Raw genomic sequence first — 22,539 nt, forward strand, 5'->3', positions numbered from 1 at the left:
TTAACGTTGCTTCATGAAGACACATATATATACAGATTCCGTTAACGTTGCTTCATGAAGACACGTATATATACAGATTCCGTTAACGTTGCTTCCTGAAGACACGTATATATACTGAAGATGAAGACGTATATATACAGATTCCGTTAACGTTGCTTCCTGAAGACACGTATATATACAGATTTCGTTAACGTTGCTTCCTGAAGACACGTATATATACAGATTCCGTTAACGTTGCTTCATGAAGACACGTATATATACAGATTCCGTTAACGTTGCTTCCTGAAGACACGTATATGTACAGATTTCGTTAACGTTGCTTCCTGAAGACACGTATATGTACAGATTTCGTTAACGTTGTTTCCTGGAGACACGTATATGTACAGATTCCGTTAACGTTGCTTCCTGAAGACACGTATATATACAGATTTAATTCCGTTAACGTTGCTTCCTGTAGACACGTATATATACAGATTCCGTTAACGTTGCTTCCTGAAGACACGTATATATACAGATTCCGTTAACATTGCTTCCTGGAGACACGTATATATACAGATTCCGTTAACATTGCTTCCTGAAGACATGAGATTTCTATTCTGCATGGGTGTATGCATAAAATTTGATTAGCCGAAGATGATATTGAATTCGCGTTTGCATTATTTTATTTCTGATTAAAGAAGCGATCAGTTTTATACAACTGGAACTGTGTTTTATATAATTTGTCTTCTTTAGTGATAAACTGACCGCCTTCTTGGTCAAGGGCAAAGAGCATGTGCAATGACAGCAGAATGAGTGAGTTTAGTTTTACGCCGCTTTTAGCAATATTTCAGCTACATATGGACTTCACACATTGAACACATGTGAGGAATCGAACCCAGGTCTTCGGCGCGACGAGCGAACGCTTTAACCATAAGGCTACCACACCGGAGCGGAAGATTAATTGTTCGTTCTCCGGGAGCGTCAAAGGTGTTGCTAATCACCATGACTGACGCTCGGCATTAAGGTTGGTTGGTTGGTTGGTTGGTTGGTTGGTTAACGCCGCACTCAGCTATATTGCAACTGTATGGCGGCGGTCTCTAAATAATGGAGTCTGGACCAGACAGTCCATTCATCAACAGCATGAGCATCGATCACTGCTGTTGGGACCAAGTCACCGAGCCTGTCCACCCGATCCCGTTAGTCGCCTCTTACGACAAGCAAAGGTTGCTGAAGATCAATTCTAACCCGGATCTTCACGGATTCGACATTAAAGAGGACTGGTCGAATGGAAATATGTATATTGTCTCCGAGGCTGAGTGGGTCATCTATGCGGCGTGGTACTTCAATGATCTAGGTCAAACATGCATTAGTCCGGAATAGTATACAAACGCGCGCGTGTGCGCGCACGCACGCACGCACGCACGCACGCAAGCACACATACTCGTCGCTATATGGAGGCAGTAGTCTCTGACGCAATTCAACCCCATTTCGCCTCATCTCCGCATCTTAACGTCCCTATCTGTCAATTTCCTGTTACCACTATAACAAGGCTAACATGGCTATAATGCAACATGAACTGTCATTGTAATATAACCATTAGACATGTTTAACGAAGTATGCTAAAAGCTCGTTATACAAGGTATTGCATATCAAATCGTATAAAATACATGATATAAACCAAATTTATTTTCATATTCTGAAATATACCTCGACACTTTAAACAATGTTGTGCTTGTTTAGTATCTGAGTTTTGCATTTTGGCCTCTGTTTGTGTTTATGTAGACTAAAACTTTCAAAACCAAATGCAAAATTTTGTTCTTGCAAGGTAGTGTTTTTATTATGATTGTACCGTTTTCGTAACATGTTTTACAATCCAAATTGACAGTTATTACCAACATCAGTGTGTTTTCTGATGAAAAAGCATATCGACCAAACGCACCGAAAAAGGCAGACATGGTAAAAGGTTCTGTACGACATTCGTGAAAATGAAAATGCACGTGCATGTCGTGACAACCCTACCAATGAAAGCGAGTCCCAAACTCGCCTGAAATCATTTTTGTTTTGACACAACCTCCATGTCACGTCTTATGAGACATCAGAGGAACCAAGTCATGGGACGATTGCAAGTAGTCCAGACTGCACGGAGGGTAGCCAATCATTTTAATGTTCAAGTTAGGACAGCAGGAGTGCTATCAGGTCACTAACAGCATTCAAGACCGTCAACGCAGTGGGCGACTTTCAGTAACATCACACCGTCAAGACCGACAGATTGTGCGCAACCATCTGCAGGATCGCTTCCCCAAAGCGACGGAAACAGCACGGCAGACCATTGGGACTCACAACAGACCCATCAGTGCCGATACAGTGCGTGGACGTTTGCTCTACTGTCACAGATCATAACGTAGTCCTGTCCTCACCGCTCATCACCGCCAAAACGGACTAAAATGGGCAACTCAGCATCGAAATTGGTGTTATCGACAATGGAGAACTGTGCTGTTATCTCATGAAAGCCGATATTGTGTTCCGACAGTCGATGACAGAGTGAGAGTATGGCGAGGATGTGAGGAAATGACATGACAGCTGCTCGTTATATTGACCAAGTCATAAGACCCCCACGTAGTACCACACTTTGGCCGTCACAGAAATCACATCTTCCAGCAAGACAACGGTCGTGCCCACACTGTCAGAGCAACACTGGACTTCCTAAGATAGCATGGCATCCAAACCCTACAAAATCTTGCACTCAGTTCGAATTTAGGTCCAGTAGAAAATCTTTTGGACGAGATTCAAAGAAGACTGAATGGCCTCCAACCAAGGCTGACAACTACGGCTGGACTCGATCAGGCATTTCGCAGAGTATGGACCCAAGTGCGTATGACCTTCATCGATCGGCTAATTCATTCCATGTACAGACGGTGCAACAATTTCATCGATGCCCATAGATGCCACACACGCTACTGACTTTGGTGTATTTTAATGGTGCCATTTTTGGTGATTTTGTTTGTGTGAACTCTAAATGTGTTTCCCGAAAATGTGTTAACAATAATTGTCAAGTTTGAACTCAGTCCTCCGGCTTGATTGTTAATTAGATTGAACTAAAGTGTGTGTGCTTTAAGAAACCCCTATCAGTGCGACATTTCTTTTGTGGTTCAGTATATATAATATTGACAGTAACAAATAAACCCATTTACATTGAAAAGGAGCCCCAGTGGATTGGGAGATTCGGGACCTGAACCTGAGAAAATCTAGGCTTGCTTCATTTTGGGTTTTAGCATTGCAGGGAGGGCTAGGCAGTGGGGAAAATAATGTGGTTCGGGGACTGTGAGACGGACCAGTGTTTATGTACTGCAGCCTTGGCACAATGAACTATTTATCTCTCCTACTCCTTAAATCCTTTATCTAAAAATGTCCTGACACTTACCGTGACGCCCAGAATTTATTTTTATGAATATGACAGAAATATTATGTTGGGGAAAACAGTTTAACAGGCGTACAGAAAAATTAAGGGGTGTTAAGCGTGTAATAACGGTACAGTCTCTTTCAACCGTTTGCTTATTATGAGCCAAATATATACAGATAAAGCACGTACCTTTCCGGATTCTTTAATTCCTCCGTGACAAAGTTGAGGTTATTCCTGAAAATTGATGTGTTTATTTTGTTATATACGGTACTATGAACATGGCTACCATCATCCTTGAATTCATGCATTCTCAAACTTGAAGCGCACGTAAAATATCTGATTTGTTTTCAGTCATGTCCGCATGAGCGAGCACTGACTGACAACCAGGTTTATATGAGGCGTGAGAGTGTTTGACGTGGGGAGTGGGAGCGGGTGTTAGTACAAGTGTCTCTCCACATCATGACACTCCGCAGTATATGGTGGCCCAGAGGGGACATCGCTTTGTCGCCTTTAGTTACGGCCGCGAGAAAGCGATAGTGCGAGAAGAGAAAGCGATAGCTAATGAAGAGAAAGCGATAGTGCGAGAAGAGAAAGCGATAGCTACTGAAGAGAAAGCGATAGTGCGAGAAGAGAAAGCGATAGCTACTGAAGAGAAAGCGATTGTGCGGGAAGGCGATATAGCGAGAGGAGAAAACGATAGTGCGAGAAGAGAAAGCGATAGTGTGACGATAAAGCGATAGTGTGAGACGAGAAAACAATAGTGCGAGAGGAGAAAGCGAGAGTGCGAGACGAGAAAACAATAGTGCGAGGCGAGAAAGCCATAATACGAGACGAGGAAGCGATAGTGCGAGACGAGAAAGCGATAGTGTGAGAAGAGAAAACTACACTGCGAGAAGAGAAAGCCATAGCGCGAGAAGAGAAAGCGATAGTGCGAGACGAGAAAGCGATATTGCGAGACGAGACGAGAAAGCGATAGTGTGAGACGAGAAAACAATAGTGCGAGACGAGAAAGCCATAGCGCGAGAAGAAAGCGATATTGCGAGGAAGAGAAAGCGATAGTACGAGACGAGGAAGCGATAGCGCGAGACGAGAAAGCGATAGCGCGAAAGCCATACGAGACGAAAGCGATAGTGTGAGAGGAGAAAACAATACTGCGAGACGAGAAAGCCATAATACGAGCGCGATGGTGTGAGAGGAGAAAAGAGTGCAACTAGAGAAAGCGAGAGTACGACTAGAGAAAGCGAGAGTACGACTAGAGAAAGCGAGAAGAGAAAGCGACAAGAAAACTACTGTTTATCTGGTGTTTACGCGTTCTCGACTATCGCTTTCTCGTCGTGTTATCGCTTTCTCCTGGCCGTAACTAAAGACAAGAAAGCGATGTACCCTATCAGCCACCATAGAAACAGCCACTTTACACTTTGTCAAATAAAACATTTTGAAAGCTTTACTGAGGCATTGAAGCTTGTAACCATGACAACAACCGAGCCAGATTTGTATGACGTTCTTTGAAATTTTAGTAAAAAAATTTTAGAGTATGCACGATTTTACTTTAAAAATTGTGAACTGTAAACATCAAAGAGAGACGTTGGAGCGTTGCTCGACATGAAAGAAAGGTTGACTATTGGAAAGTTGAATTCATCTCTAGATTGTCACTCCGAGCTGTTATGCAGAGAGCTGTGAAACAGTGGAGGAGGTCTTACTTGTTTTTCCAGTTTTCAGGTTGAGGTGGGCAAATTATTGGAAGGGAATTGTTGAAGTTGTTGCTTTTTTAACGACATTCGATCATCAGTATACCAGAAGCTTCTTGGCCAAATTACATTTTTTTTTGTTATTTTGCCAACCCGATCCGAAAATTTGATTTAAAGAAAAATTATCCTCGAGGAGGGGAGCATAATTGGTGTCCATGGGGATGCCTACTTCTTGTCCAATCGTTTTACCCCAAGTACCTATGAACCCATGCATGTCAAAAGAGGCGATAAAACGGGCTAATTCTAGCTCGCTGACTTGATTGGCACATGTCATCGTATCCCAATTGCGCAGATCGATACTCATGCTGTTGATCACTGGATTGTCTGGTCCAGACTCGATTATTTACAGACCGCAGCCATATAGCTTAGTGCAGCGTTAAACAACCAACACACCAACCAACCAACATCAGAAATAACACGGAAGGGACACGAGAAATAGCCTTTACACATTGTACCCATGAATTGAATCTAACCCGGTTCTTCGGTGTAACGAGTGAACGCTTTAACCACCAGGCTACTACACCTAGTGTGCGAAATAGTTTCCAAATTTTGCTAGCCAGTCAGGCTAGCTATGCCTGAAAGTTAATAATTCACTAGCCCCAAATTTGAATGTAAAAACTAAGCAAAAGGTTATATTAAAAATGATCCCATGAAAATTGACTAGCCAGTCGGGCCAGTGCCTGTGGAGATTTACTGACCCGACTGGATTTTTACTTGCCACGGGCTAGTGGGCCAGTGGCTATTTTACACACTGACTACACCGCCTCCTGATATGACGATATAGAAGCGAATTGTTCATCAAGTAATGTCATGGAACAACACGTAAATATCACTTTTCATTGTCAAATTATATGAAAAATGAGGGAGACGCTCCTACTCCGTCGCCCGCCTTCCGCCATAAGTACCGTAATTACAAGGCACTACCCTGTTTGAGTGAGTGATCATGAGTGAGTATTATTTTACGCCGCTTTTAGCAATATTCCAGCAATATCACGGCGGGGGACACCAGAAATGGGCTTCACACATTGTACCTATGTGGGGATTCGAACCCGGGTCTTCGGCGTGACGAGCGAACGCTTTAACCACTAGGCTACCCCACCGCCCCCTACCCTGTTTGAAGTCTATCAGGATAATATACATATGATCTAAAAGTCCGTGGTGATATAATGTAAATGAGCATGTGCTACAACATTTTAACATTGTGATGGTACGGATCATTGACTACAACATTGATAAACATGTTTATATGTTGATTATCTTCCCGAAAACTGCACGGTACTAGGTACGGGGAGATAACTCCTGACGACGTACACTGAGCTTGAAGGTCCACATTAATGCGTGAAAGTTTCAGCTGACTGTATCAGAGGGGTTTCTGAAAATTCTATGTGGGTAGACTTTTACATATTCCCAGTCATTGATTTCATTAGGGTGAGCATCGATACTTTACAAATAAAAGGGGTTCAATAGAATCTACCTTTGATTATCCGCTGGTTATTTTTAAGAGGATAAGGGGTTTCAGAGGGAATCGAGGAGGCTCTTGCCACCCAAACATATGACATGCCCTCTAGAGGATGATCTTAAAATAGAATAAACATATTGGATTTTTGTTGTTTGGCCCATACTTGCCACGACAGCTTCGTTTCAGAGATGACGTCACTGCCTGCATTTTTTTAACTTGTACCGAATGTCTCTCGCTCGCTGGTTGGTTATTTTTAGTATCATGTTACTCCAATTGGATTCTATAGCAGATATTGACCTGCCCCGTGTGTGTCAATATGTCATACTATACAGCGATAGTGGAATAATGAGGAACACACTGTTACACCTCACCAGCCGTCATATACCGTCAGTATGACATACTATACCGCGATAGTGGAATAATGAGGAACACACTGTTACACCTCACCAGCCGTCATATACCGTCAGTATGTCATACTATACCGTGATAGTGGAATAATGAGGAACACACTGTTACACCTCACCAGCCGTCATATACCGTCAGTATGTCATACTATACCGTGATAGTGGAATAATGAAACACACTCTTACACCAGCCGTCATACCGTCATGTATACTATACCGCAGCCGTCATATGCTGTCAGTATGACATACTATACCGTGATAGTGGAATAATGAGAAACATACTGTTACACTTCACCAGCCGTCATATACCGTCAATATGTCATACTATACCGTGATATTGGAATAATGAGGAACACACTGTTACACCTCACCAGCCGTCATATACCGTCAGTATGTCATACTATACCGTGATAGTGGAATAATGAGGAACACACTGTTACACTTCACCGGCCGTCATATACCGTCGATATGTCATACTATACAGCGATAGTGGAATAATGAGGAACACACTGTTACACCTCACCAGCCGTCACATACCGTCCATATGTCATACTATACCGCGATAGTGGAATAATCAGGAACACACTGTTACACCTCACCAGCCGTCATATACCGTCGAATAATATGTCGCACTATACCGCGATAGTGGAATAATGAGGAACACACTGTTACACCTCACCAGCCGTCATATACCGTCGATATGTCATACTATACCGCGATAGTGGAATAATGAGGAACACACTGTTACACCTCACCAGCCGTCATATACCGTCAATATGTCATACTATACCGTGATAGTGGAATAATGAGGAACACACTGTTACACCTCACCAGCCGTCATACCGTCAGGCATGTCATACTATACCGTGGAATAATGAGGAACACCCTGTATGTCATACTATACCGCGATAGTGGAATAATGAGGAACACACTGTTACACCTCACCAGCCGTCATATACCGTCAATATGTCATACTATACCGCGATAGTGGAATAATGAGGAACACACTGTTACACCTCACCAGCCGTCATATACCGTCAATATGTCATACTATACCGTGATAGTGGAATAATGAGGAACACCCTGTTACACCTCACCAGCCGTCATATACCGTCGATAGTGGAATAATGAGGAACACACTGTTATGTCATACTATACCGCGATAGTGGAATAATGAGGAACACACTGTTACACCTCACCAGCCGTCATATACCGTCGATATGTCATACTATACCGCGATAGTGGAATAATGAGGAACACACTGTTACACCTCACCAGCCGTCATATACCGTCAATGTCATACTATACCGTGATAGTGGAATAATGAGGAACACACTGTTACACCTCACCAGCCGTCATATACCGTCAGTATGTCATACTATACCGCGATAGTGGAATAATGAGGAACACACTGTTACACCTCACCAGCCGTCATATACCGTCAATATGTCATACTATACCGCGATAGTGGAATAATGAGAAACACACTCTTACACTTCACCAGCCGTCATATGCTGTCAGTATGACATACTATACCGTGATAGTGGAATAATGAGAAACATACTGTTACACTTCACCAGCCGTCATATACCGTCAATATGTCATACTATACCGTGATAGTGGAATAATGAGGAACACACTGTTACACCTCACCAGCCGTCATATACCGTCAGTATGTCATACTATACCGTGATAGTGGAATAATGAGGAATACACTGTTACACCTCACCAGCCGTCATATGCCCACAAGCCATTGTAGAAAGCCAGCGCGATGATGGACGGGTTACTCTCTGTATCCTGGAAGCCCTCAGTTATGTAAGACGTACTACCTGAAACAACAAACAGTTTATATATGAAACACCACCTGCTGAAACAAACTGATTATATTTACGTACGACAGCAAACAACAATAGCGAACACTCGGCTTGAGACGTGACCTACCACAGCAAACACTTCACTCGACATAAGACACGTGACCTACCACAGCAAACGCTTTACTTGACATAAGATACGTGACCTACCACAGCAAACGCTTTACTTGACATAAGATACGTGACCTACCACAGCAAACACTTCACTCGACATAAGACACGTGACCTACCACAGCAAACACTTCACTCGACATAAGACACGTGACCTACCACAGCAACTAGACATAAGCGTTACCACAGCAAAACAACTCGACATAAGACACGTGACCTACCACAGCAAACGCTTTACTTGACACTTAACTCGACATAAGACGTGACCTACCACAGCAAACACTTCACTCGACATAAGACACGTGACCTACCACAGCAAACACTTCACTCGACATAAGACACGTGACCTACCACAGCAAACGCTCCTACGACATAAGACGTGACACCACCACAGCAAACGCTTCACTCGACATCACTCGAAGATACGTGACCTACCACAGCAAACGCTTCACTCGACATAAGACACGTGACCTACCACAGCAAACGCTTCACTCGACATAAGACACGTGACCTACCACAGCAAACGCTTCACTCGACATAAGACACGTGACCTACCACAGCAAACACTTCACTCGACATAAGACACGTGACCTACCACAGCAAACACTTCACTCGACATAAGACACGTGACCTACCACAGCAAACGCTTTACTCGACATAAGACACGTGACCTACCACAGCAAACGCTTTACTCGACATAAGACACGTGACCTACCACAGCAAACGCTTTACTCGACATAAGACACGTGACCTAACACAGCAAACACTTCACTCGACATAAGACACGTGACCTAACACAGCAAACGCTTCACTCGACATAAGACACGTGACCTACCACAGCAAACGCTTCACTCGACATAAGACACGTGACCTACCACAGCAAACACTTCACTCGACATAAGACACGTGACCTACCACAGCAAACGCTTTACTCGACATAAGACACGTGACCTACCACAGCAAACACTTCACTCGACATAAGACACGTGACCTACCACAGCAAACACTTCACTCGACATAAGACACGTGACCTACCACAGCAAACGCTTTACTCGACATAAGACACGTGACCTACCACAGCAAACACTTTACTCGACATAAGACACGTGACCTACTACAGAAAACGCTTTACTCGACATACGGCACGTGACCAACTACCCCAAACCCTTTACTCGACATAAGACACGTGACCTACCACAGAAAACGCTTTACTCGATATAAGACACGTGACCAAATACTGCAAACGCTTTATCCGATTTCAGACACGTGACCTACGACAACCAACAATTTACATGCATATGTAAGACACGTGGCCTGCAAAAACCAACAGTGTACATTCACTCATTGCTTCACAGAGCAAAACCTAATGATATTAGAGAAGACACTTGCTGGGGAAGGTAAAGGGGTTGAGTTTCAGCGTAAGGAGTGGGTGGAGGGTGATTGTGTATCAAATGTATGTGACTATTTTCCTACGTTGATCTACTTCCGCATTAGGAACTTATCTCAACGTCGACAGTCAATAATTTACTTTGTAAAATCGATTTCTTAATACATTATTTAGTATCTTCACAATGAATATTATGAATCAATTTGATACACAGAGCCAGCAAGTGTGAGGGATCGTTGTACCTACATTTAGATACATCTATATTTCATCAGATACAATATAATATAATCTCCGATTTCATGTCACGGGAGGCTGACATACAGACAACCTGCGGTAGTCGAGGATCATCGCCTTATTGAAACATACGCTGTCAAACAAGAGACCTGATCACCCTGCCACCAGTCCGCACGTGATGGACAGCTGACCCACAGATGACCAGGAAAGTAAAATAGAAAACGAGATGGACATTTGATACATCTGGGTTGACAACCACCAAAGTGTGTATTGCTATCACGTTTCACTTCCACGTGTTACGCGACTGACATGTATCAGAGCGACGGACTCTCACCACGGTGTCGTAAACACGCATGTCGCTGTCATGTGGACATAGACGTCACTGTAGCCACCGCCAACATGGCGTATGCAGATCTTTACATGATGGACGTATGTACATATGTGTGTGTGTGTGTGTGTGTGTGTGAGAGAGAGAGGGAGAGAATTTGCGTAGAGTGTGTGCGTGTGTAGAAGGAGAGAGAAAGACACTCGGGTGTGGTGGGTGGGTGTGCGTGTGTAGAGGGAGAGAGAAAGACACGTGTGTATGTGTGCGTGTGTAGAGTGAGAGAGAAAGACACGTGTGTGTGTGTGTGTGTGTGTGTGGAGGGAGAGAGAAAGACACGGGGGGTGCGTGTGTAGAGGGAGAGAGAAAGACACTCGTGTGTGTGTGTGTGTGTAGAGGGAGAGAGAAAGACACTCGGAGAGTGTGTGTGTGCGTGTGCGTGCGTGTGTGCGTGTGTGTGTGAGACTCCCTGATTATACTTTTAGAGTGATATATATATATATATATTCGCTTTGACTACAAAGCCTTAGTCTAGACAGTAGCATGCCTTGGTCGTCCACGATTACCTCCGTCGGCAGACATACCGTCGGACATTGGACTGACCAACTAAGTTCCCTGACATGTCCCCATTAGAGTCCCTGATGGTGGATATCGGGCGCAGAGTGTCTATCAGAGACCCAGAAGCAGTTGCCAACATGGCAAAGTCATCTTGCGGACTGGCGGACAATACTACAGACAACTCTGCACAAGTTAATCAACACTTTGAAGGTGTGTCCTTGCTCGAACAACATGACACAAAACCTTATATTGGTCGTTATGCCCCAACAGAATATTATATTTATGTATATATATATCTAAATGACTATAAATCATTTCACTCTGCCAATACAACAATCAATCAAACCACCGAGCCTAAACGCCCTATCCGATTTATTCGCTTCTAAGGCCAGGGTAACCTGTCCTGGAACGCCGGGAGCACCTGCTGTCAACAGTATACGAGTAGCCTGTGTACTCATGCATATTGTTAATGACTTTCAGCATATAGCAACCAGTGGGGACTGTGTGATACGGCTGGTCACAATGAACCTTTGCCAGTTGTTTCGAGAGAGAGAGAGATCGATCGAGAGAGAGAGAAGGGACAGGGACAGAGAGTTGGAGTTGTTAATTGAGATTCATGTGCTTTTACCAAAGTTGTTCATGGTGGTATATATCTGATATTAATGTCTGTGAATGTAATTTCAATATTTATTATACATCTTATAACGAATATAAGCCTCCCGTGTAGAACATTCATGCTTATATTTCAAAATGAACCTGACTGCAGTGTTTGTATTAGACACTGTATGTTTCTGTAACAAGCTGTGTGGCATTACAGAGTAGACTGTCTATTCCTGTGTATTAAGAGTTGTATAAGGTTCCTTTCTTGGCTTTTCTTTTTAACAGAGTACTACAAAGTGTATAAGTTTCAATTTCCTTACAAACAGTATAAGCTTCCAGTGTATTTCAAATTCTAAAGGTTTCCAGTGCGTTACACGCAGGATAAGGTCAAAGTGTGTTACTAGTATACACCGTTAAAGTTTCCAGTCCAGTTGCTATGTCAATATGCATAAGGTGTTATTGTATAATATTTCCAATACAAAATTGTTTTACCGATTATTATACACTGTGTGTTTCCACTGTATCCCACTCTATAATAGCCTAGTAGTTAAAGTGTTCGGTCGTCACGCCGAAGACCCGGGTTCGATGGTGATTTATATGGAGAAGCGTGTACAATGTGAATGACCCCCTAAAATTTAAGTACAAAGTAAGTGACCCCCCCCTCCCCATGCATGTCATGTACTAAATCAATGACCCCCACTTCCCATAATTTTTTAGCACCCATAATTTTTTAGCATAATACTATTTAATATTTGCATGTTAAAATTGTTGAACCCCCCTAGAACATGTGTACAAAATTGATGAACACCCACCTACCTAGAACAAAATGGGTCACACACCCCACCCCCTTAAAATCATCATCACCCCCTAGCCATATATTATGAACCGTCCCTAAGAGCCGCTCAACTGATATTTAGCGACAATTCATTGATTAAAAAAAAATGGTAGGGTTCCACTGGAATCGTCCGGATAAAGGAAACTGGTTCCTGAAAAATGTTACTTTGGAATGTTAAATGTCAGCGTACCCTGGAGCAATCGTCCAGAATTGACTGCTAGGGTCGAGACTAACGAAGGCCCATTGTGCAGTATCTTGTATGTTGTATTGTGATTAGACTAACAACTAGTCTCTGAAATGAACATATTTTATTGAAAAATGTTCATAGTAAAGAAAAATATAATATAATGAAAAGGAGCCCTGAGACTCTTCATTTTCAGAAGCTGAGGAAATCTAGACTTGCCACATTTTCTAGACTTGCGTGGGCTTTCTTGGATATATTTGCTTCAGGGTCTGTACGAGAGACTATATTGTGATATGTTGCTGTAATTACTGCCTTGAAACCAGCAAAATATGGTCATGTAAACAGCTGTCCAAACACGCATGTCAGGTCAATACTGTCGGCAGTTGCGTTGATTAAAATGAAATTGCTGGTATTGTGCCCCGATATCGTATTGATTCCAACTCACCTGTAGCTATCTTGTAGATCCCACCTATAGATATTATGGCAATGGCGACAAGCTTACTTCCGGTCAGAATGTCCTGTACCTTAGTTGCCACTTTAACACTGGCGCAGTTGATCAGCAGGATTAACACTGAAACATAACGGTGAAAATAATATATAATGTCAACGGTGAGTTCTTAAATTATCTCACTGTTGGGGGTAGAGGATGTAAAAGTTTCAACTCGATCCAGTGATTTCAAAATGTCCTTTAATCTCAAGTTCCAAGCTTTCTTATGACAGTTCTTCTAAATACAATGCACACAATGACAGAATAACAGTAACTAAACATTAATTTGACAGTGACTAGAAACTTTTACATCCTCTACCCCCAACAGTGAGATAATTTAAGAACTCAGATTCAAAGTTGAAAAACCCGTGAAAATCCGGATGTGAACTTACGACTTGGATAAAGAAGTTTGTGCTGAAGAATTGTGCAATCATCAAAATGGATTAACGCAAACTGGATTAAAGACTTAAAGCTGAAGTAAGTTATTCATTAAGTTTTTCTTAAAGAAAATTGAGCTTGTCAAGTAAATGGAACTGTTATGTGTTCAAGGATGTGCTAACAGGATTTAAGAAGACCACCTGTTCAAGTTTTTATTCAGAAACAGGAGGGATCATATTTCATTGGAACTGTGTATTCATTTAGGATTAAGGAAATGAGAACTGTAAGTTATTTCAAGATTATTCGAACTGTTTGACTAATTTTTCACCATGGCAAGCAGAACATTGAGCGATACTGTCGCAGTGATAAAGGACTGACTAATGAGCCTAGGAGAAGTGCTAAATCTGTGATAACAGAATCACGAGTAAGAAAACCAACGGAAAAGGGCCAAAGCTATAATTTGAATATAGCACTTGAAAAAAGAAAATTCCTGTACAAACAAGTGTGTTCAAAGGTAAACTACATTGAATACTTGATGAGCTCTGGATTATGTAAAATTGAGTTTCAAGAATGGAAAGAACTATTTTCGAAATTTAAAGAATCGGCTGAAACTTATCACAATAAACTTGAAAGTCAATCAGCAAAAGAGGAAGACGAAGCCTGGTTCCAGTCACAGCTAGGTGCCTTAGTACAGTTTGAGACACATGTTGCTTCGTTTATTAAACCCTATGATACAGAAAATGAAATAAGGCCTGAAGATAGCATTTCGCAAGTCGGGACACGTAAGGGTTCAGTCATCTCATCTGCCTCCTCTGCTAAAACGGAAATCTTGGCAAAAAGGGCCGAACTTGTTGCTAGACAGAAAGGATTAGAGCAAAAGCATCAACTGAAGAAGAAGAGAACAGGTTAAAACAAAGGAGTGAAAGATTAGAACTTGAGACAGAAGTAGAAATCGCAAATGCCCAGTATGCAATTTTTGACCAGTATGACCAAGAATCTAACAGTTCGCAAAAGAAAGATCATTCTCAAAAGTCCTTCAAGCCATCAAAAAGCCGAAATGAAGTGTTGAATCCACTTGCTGGAGAATTCACCCCGAATCAGAACACAAGCTAACCAGCTGGAGTCAGCAATACACACTTCGATGAAGTCCGGAAAGTGGCTATGAATAAGCCAGATCATTGTTGGATAAGAAATTCGGGACCAAATACAAGCTTGCAGCAGCTTACATGGACAAAGCCTTGAAATGGCCAGCTATAAAGTCAGAAGACAGTGATGCACTGACCAGCTTTTCTATATTCCTGACAAGCTGTGGAAATACCATGGCAGATATAGAATACATGAGAGAATTAGAACATCCAAAAAACCTCAGGGAACTGATTCAAAAGTTGCCATACAAATTAAGAGAAAGATAGAGGGCAGTTTCATTTGATATCTTGGAAAGAAGAAATGTCACATTTGCAGACCTTGTTCGTTTCGTGGATAGACAAGCACAGATATTGTCGAGTCCATTGTTTGGCACAATTGCCGACGACAGACAAGCTCAACCAAAGCCTAACCTGAAAGAAGCACCTAAGAGATTTAAGAGCTTTGCCACTGATACATCGAAATCTGAATCGAGAATTCATGAGGTGGCAACCACAGAAACCTACCCTGGTCAGGCAAAATCAGAGACACAAAGTAAGCCATTCACAGCACGAGAGAGCTTTGAGGTCATTCGCCAAGCCATGTTGGTTCTGCGACGAGGATCACAGTATGGAAATGTGCATAAGACTTCAGTGTAAGACACTGGATGAAACAATGGACTTTCTAAGACCAAAGGGATTGTGTTTTGGCTGTCTACAGTTTGGACACACAAGTCGCCAGTGCCCCAGCAGATTGACCTGTCATATCTGCAAAATAAGACATGCAACGTGTTTCCATGACAACAATAAAGATACACTAAAGAAGGAAAAGGATCAGATGAAGCCAAAGGTTGTAACAAACAACAGTTTGGCTACACGTCACAGTGAAGATCTCAAAGACTTGAGCTATATGCCTGTAGTTCCTGTTAGAACCAAAGTCGGCGCTGGGGACAGATATGTAAAGACTTATGCCTTCCTTGACAACGGCAGTTCAGCAACCTTCTGCACTAGCAAGTTGACTGAGGTGCTTCATGTCACAGGGAAGATGACAAATATAGTTGTCAGCACGATGACTCAAAAGAAGTCTGTGAATACCTCCATTCTAACAAACCTAGAAGTAGGTGACATCCATGGAAGGAACTGGATCAAATTACCTACAGTATTCACACAGGATGAAATGCCTATTTCCACAAGCACTATTCCCAAAGAAGAGTTCATTCATCAATGGCCGCATCTATTGGACGTCACATTACCACAGATAGATGCAGAGACAGGGCTGCTAATTGGCAACAATGTACCTATGGCATAGGAACCCCTGGAAATAGTCAACAGTCATGGTAACGGACCCTATGCTGTAAGAACGATTCTTGGCTGGATGGTAAATGGGCTTGTCCAGGAATCTGAATCTCCCAGTAAGATCTCAGTCAACAGAACTGATGTTCTAGCAGACGAGTCCCTTGATCATCAGTTGAGAGGATACTTCGACAGAGAATGTAACGAGCGCCTCAGCAATGATAAAGAAGAACTGTCAAGAAATGATCAGCATTTCTTAGATATAATGAACTCATCCAAGAGATTAACAGGAGGACACTACCAGATGTCTCTGCCATTCAAAGATTTCAAAGTCAACTTACCAAACAATAAAGTACAGGCCAAAGAAAGAGCTATTTCGCTTAAGAAGAAGTTTCTGAAGAATGATGCTTTCTACAGAGATGACAAAGGCTTTATGAAAGATCTCCTAGACAAGGATTATGCCCAAAGGGTTCCCGAGAGTAAGAAAGATCGTAAGAAAGGTGTGGTACATACCACATCATGGTGTATACCATCCAAAGAAACCGGATAAGATAAGAGAAGTATTCGACTGTGCAACAGAATACAGAGGAAAATCACTAAATGACCACCTGCTACAGGGGCCGGATATCACCAATGCCATAATCGGAGTGCTCCTGAGATTTCGCCAAGAACCAATAGCTCTAATGGCGGATATTGAAGCCATGTTTTACCAGGTCAGAGTTGAACCAGATGATTATGATGTTCTAAGATTCCTTTGGTGGCCCAATGGAAATCTCGATGAAGAATTACAGGAATATCAGATGAAAGTGCACTTGTTTGGCGCTGTCTCTTCACCAAATTGTGCCAACTTTGCACTGAAAGAAACAGCGAAAGACAACAAGGACATAATTAGCAACAATGTGATCCATGCCCTTGAAAAGAGTTTCTATGTGGATGACTGTCTCACTTCAGTCGCGATTGAGATGTCACAGAAACTGAGAGAAATCTGCAGTAAAGGTGGATTCCGTTTGACAAAATGGATAAGTAACAACAGATCTGCAATAAACTCAATCCCAGAAGAGGATCGAGCCAAAGAAGTTAAAGACTTAGACATAGATGATGCCTTGCCAGCGGAGAGGGCAGTAGGTGTACAATGGTGTGTCGAATCAGACACATTTAAGTTCAGGATAGCAGTCAAAGACAAACGAGCAACGAGAAGAGGCATTCTGTCAACTGTCAGCTCCACATATGATCCACTGGGATGTGCAGGTCCTTTTGTTCTCAAAGCAAAGGGAATTCTACAAGACCTTTGCAGACTTAAGATAGGATGGGACGATGTTATTCCTATTCCTTGCCCATAAAGACTGGACCAAATGGTTGTCAGAACTACAAAGGTTTGAGGAAATGAAGATAAGACCCAAGGATAGTGATCAGAATGCATTATCCCAAATACACCACTTTTCAGATGCCAGTCAAAAGGGTTATGGAACTGTTTCCTTTTTAAGGCAAGTCAGTACCACTGGACAAGTTGATTGCTCATTTCTTATTAGCAAGTCAAGAGTTGCTCCACTTAAGACCATCACAATCCCAAGAATGGAGCTATCAGCTGCGACTTTAGCAATGCGAGTGGACAGCATGCTCAAACGTGAGCTGGAGATTTCAGTTGATCAAACCTACTTCTGGACATACATCGCCAATGATTCAAAGCGATTCCACACCTTTGTAGCAAATAGGCTATCAGTGATTCATGAATGGTCAGTCCCATCACAATGGAAATATGTGGATACTCAAAACAATCCCGCAGACGAAGCATCTAGAGGACTGTCAATAGATGGATTTCTGAAAGATACCAGATGGCTTTCTGGACAAGAGTTCTTATGGGAAAATGAAGAAATGTGGCCCCAACAGACACACATTTCAACTGACATTCCAATGAAAGATGTGGAATTAAGGAAGGTTGCCCAGGTCAACCAGATAGACTACAGCAAGCCATGCAAAGAAGTAGATAGCCTTATCAGTCGCTATTTGGACTGGTTTGCTCTGATGAAGGCTATTGCATGGGTACTCAGGATACGGGAAGTACTCCTAGATCGGAGTAAAATGAAGAAGGCAGGTTTAACACCACAGAAAAGGAAGCATGTTGTGTTGACAGTAAATGAATTGGAAGAATCAGAGAAAGCCATTATTCGGTTCAACAGCAGAACTTTTGAAGTGAAAGACTTACCTCAAACAAAGGACTTAATCTGAGCAAAGGCAGTCCAATCTCCAAGCTTGATCCATTTGTAGAAGATGGTATAATTAGAGTGGGTGGACGTTTAAGTAGGGCCTACATGCCAGAGAGCGCGATGCACCCAGTGATTCTACCAAAGAAATCTCATGTGTCAGAACTGATAATTCGTCACATCCATCGTGAGTGTGGACATTCAGGCAGTGACACTTAAACTGTGTTTTGAGACTGTAACTTGACAACGAGTTTGAAGTTAAGATGAAGAGCATCGACTAATATATTCGATTAGTTCATGCATACTGTAAAATACTAAGATTGTAACTCAGAGAGAATGTCCACTGTTATAACGTCTAGTTGTTTAGTCAATTTATGTAGCTTAGGATGGCATTGTTTAAAGTAAAAAATACTTGGCTCTATATAATTTCATGGTAATTGTTACATTCAGATATAAGTAACAATTAGGGGCCGGAATGTTAGAGCCGAATTTTAGGCATTTGCTGTACATGCAAAATATTATATTTGTAACTTTGTTAGGGTTTGTGTGTGAGAGGCTGCATGTGTTTAGTATAAAGATATTAGTTGCGACATAAGAATCTGATAGCCCCTGTTGCCAGCAGATGTCCGAGGCTACATTCCCAGGACTGGTGACAGCTGTGATTTACCACTGCAACTAAGACTTATAGACTAATTGTCTTTGTGGGGTCCTATGGGTCTGACCTGATCAACCACGATAAGTGGCCGACCAAGAATTTAAGAGACACATGTGGAACGAAAGAGTGTGAGAAAGGGACATAGAGGTTTCAGATACTGAAGAAGTAAGACATTTTTTTAAGTTTCTAAGAGAGCGTTATAGGATTGTGTGTTGTGGGCTTAGAGGACAAACGGTTTTTCAACCTGTCCAGCCACTGTGCATTCATTGTCTAGACATTGTTTAGTCACTGTCAAATTAATGTTTAGTTACTGTTATTCTGCCAATGTGTGGATTGTATTAAGAAGAAGTGTCATAAGAAAGCTTGGAACTTGTGATTAAAGGGCATTTTGAAATCACTGGATCGAGTTGAAACTTTTACATCCTCTACCCCCAACAGTGAGATAGTTTAAGAACGTCAAATATCAAATCTCAATCTGCGGGGGTGGTGGGGTTAGTGGTTAAAGCGTTCGCCATCACGCCGAACACCCGAGTTCGGTTCCCCAAAAGGAGACAATGTGTGAAGCTCATTTCTGGTGTCCCCGCTGTGACATTGCTTGAATATTGCTTAAAGCGGCGTAAAACCCTACTCACTCACTCACTCACTCAATAATCTGTGAAACATTCCATTGAGCGAGGAAGACAAGACTGCTTTAAAGGTATTATGACGTAGTCAGAGATAACACCAGGTGTTCGCGAAAGGGAAAGTGTGTCCGGCTCTAATGGTACTACCCGCCATTCACACAAACTGCATAAAAGTAAGTCTCTGTTGCCCGGCAACCACGAAAATAGATGGCAAACGTTCCAGTTCTTGATTGTGAAGATTCTTGATGCTCATATGTTGATGAAGTTTGTGTTTGGGCCCAATCTCTGAAGAATCATAACTATAAGGAGTGAGTTTAGTTTTACGCCGTTTTTAGCAATATTCCAGCACGGCGGGGGATACCAGAAATTGGCTTCACACATTGTACCCATGTGGGGAATCGAATGAGGGTCTTCGGCGAGGCGAGCGGTCGCTTTAACCACTAGGTTACTACACCGCCCCTTATAACTATTATTAACACATTCAAAATATAAGTAAGTCTTATACACGTTCATAACTTGATAATGATCTTGAGAGGAATAGGAATTACTGTGTATACACTGCTTGTTATTTTATAAATACCCCATAGCTTCTAACACAATTTCCATCATGAGGGAAAACCAAGTTCTATGGCTAGTCAACTTCTTTATTGCAATGAGTGCGACGTTTCGGTGTAGGTACTAACACCGTTATCAAGCAAGCGCGTAAATACTTACACCGAAACGTCGCACTCATTGCAATAAAGAAGCCGACTATTAATAGAGCTTGGTTTTCCTTCATCTTCACAACTTCTAAAATGCCTCTCAAAGACATGTCAATCATATTTCAGATGTCTATCTGTATCTTAAGTTTGATAAGCACAGATGAAAGAGCTGCAAAATTGACTTAAATCAACTTAACTTGGTCTTTTCAAATTCAAGCACGTTTGTCTTATTTTTATATTTATATACTATCCCAAAAAAGAAACGCAAAGGCGTTTTGTATTTTAAAAATCTATTAACTACCTATTGTTTTCAAACAATCGTTAAAATATGCAACAAAAGTGTTGACAACATGGTTTTACACAATTTACACAAAAATCGACTTTACCTGAAAATGTTGATTTTTGATGAGATTTCTTACAAGGATTAAAAAGGCATCGCCCCTACGCAACGGAAATCACCTTCCAGTGGAAACTGTGCAGCAAAGAGCATGCACTGTCTTGCTATAAAGTCATGATTACTTTCAGAAAAAAAGCATTCGTTTTGAAGGAGTTTCAAGGTCAAATCACAACGTCACATCTTGACGCTGCGAGACTGAAAATCGTCATTGAAAGAATGCACGCTTGAGATTACCAATCTTCTGTTGCCAGGCGTCTGAATGTTAGTCTGAGCACGATATCACGGCGTGCAGCTCGTTACAACCACACAGGTATAACAAATGACCGTCCCCGTACAGGCAGACCTCGAGTCAACACTGCAGCCCAAGATCGGTACATTCGTACTGCCACGGGTGAGAGCACAGCAGCCAATATTTATATAGCACTACAGTCCATCCCTCATGCATGCTCAAAGCGCTTCTTCTTCGATCATTGGTGTCAATCTCAGCGGTACATCATATTATCAATCTCAACTCCCTGGGGATCATACAACTCTTACTGACACTAGGCGCGCCGAGTTAATGTGACTTTCCCATCCTTTCGAGGTACCCATTCAACACTGGGTAGACTGGGACACATAGTCACAGTACTTTGTCCAAGTTTACTACACCTTGCAACTAAGTGTTTGCACGTATTCATGTGGCCGCCATCTGGTCATTTACCAACGGATCCGTGGGTTCTTTTAAATGCACAGGGTTGTGTACTGTACACTAGGGTTTGTGACAACACTGAAAGAGTCTGCACACAAAGTTGACTCCAAGGTTTTTCACACCCGGTCACAGGTGGGCTCGATCCCGGCACCTCCAAGCTCGTAGGATCATTAGCCTAACGCCTTAGATAGCTCGCCCACCACGCCCCAGGTTGAGAGAGATTGGACTGAGAGCCAGGAGACCCGACGTCAGGACCCTGCTATGTCGTCACCATCGCGCTCAGCGTCTCCGTTATCTAAAATGATCCAGTTGGTTGTATAGACATTTCCTTCTTCTAAACTGATATGAAAATTCGTGTACTAAAGTCTATTTGTGGACGAGTTGTACGTGTTTGAAAATACAACATTTTCGCAACAGATTTTTAGCCTATGCGTTTACTTTCTTGGATAGTATATTATATTTTTTGGAATATTCTCCTTATCTTATATGGTTGCCACAACCGGATGTGGGTCATTCACTACAGTTACTGAACCACAAGGGGAAGGGGAAATGTTTGTTTTTATTCTCTTCTCTTTAAAGGAGTTATGAGCGTAAATATCGATTTGCATAATGTGTGAAATTCTCGCAGTATGAAGCACAGAGCGTTCCACGTTTATCACTCCATAAAACGTCAACAAAACATACTGAATTCAATTTTCATAAATACATACCACTACAGCCATATTGGCACATGACTGTTTATTTTAGCATGACTAAACAAAACACTGTAGACAATTATTAACAGCTTCAGCGCAGTAATACAAAACTGATTATCAGCAAATCAAGAAAAAGTAGTCCGTTTTCGGTTTGTGTAAAACATCAATGAATACACAATGCCACTTAGAAAGTGGTCAAATGTAGCAC

General features: G+C 42.1%; 1 protein-coding gene across 2 annotated transcripts in view; it reads right to left on the minus strand.

Moving 5' to 3' along the window:
* Positions 1-22,539, minus strand: part of LOC124254894 (b(0,+)-type amino acid transporter 1-like) — a 49,201-nt gene that overhangs the window by 15,111 nt on the left and 11,551 nt on the right. For both annotated transcript variants that reach the window (XR_006892576.1, XM_046688731.1), the window contains exons 5-7: positions 13,538-13,663; positions 8,720-8,819; positions 3,569-3,613 (exon numbers count right to left, since the gene is read on the minus strand). Coding sequence is in view for 1 of the 2 variants with exons in the window: in XM_046688731.1 (XP_046544687.1) it covers positions 3,569-3,613; positions 8,720-8,819; positions 13,538-13,663 (271 nt within the window). In the remaining variant the exon portion in view is untranslated. The remainder of the gene's footprint in view (positions 1-3,568; positions 3,614-8,719; positions 8,820-13,537; positions 13,664-22,539) is intronic.

The sequence above is a fragment of the Haliotis rubra genome, unplaced genomic scaffold (assembly GCF_003918875.1).
Source record: "Haliotis rubra isolate DU_JTF1 unplaced genomic scaffold, ASM391887v1 Scf586, whole genome shotgun sequence".
Lineage (NCBI taxonomy): Eukaryota > Metazoa > Mollusca > Gastropoda > Lepetellida > Haliotidae > Haliotis > Haliotis rubra.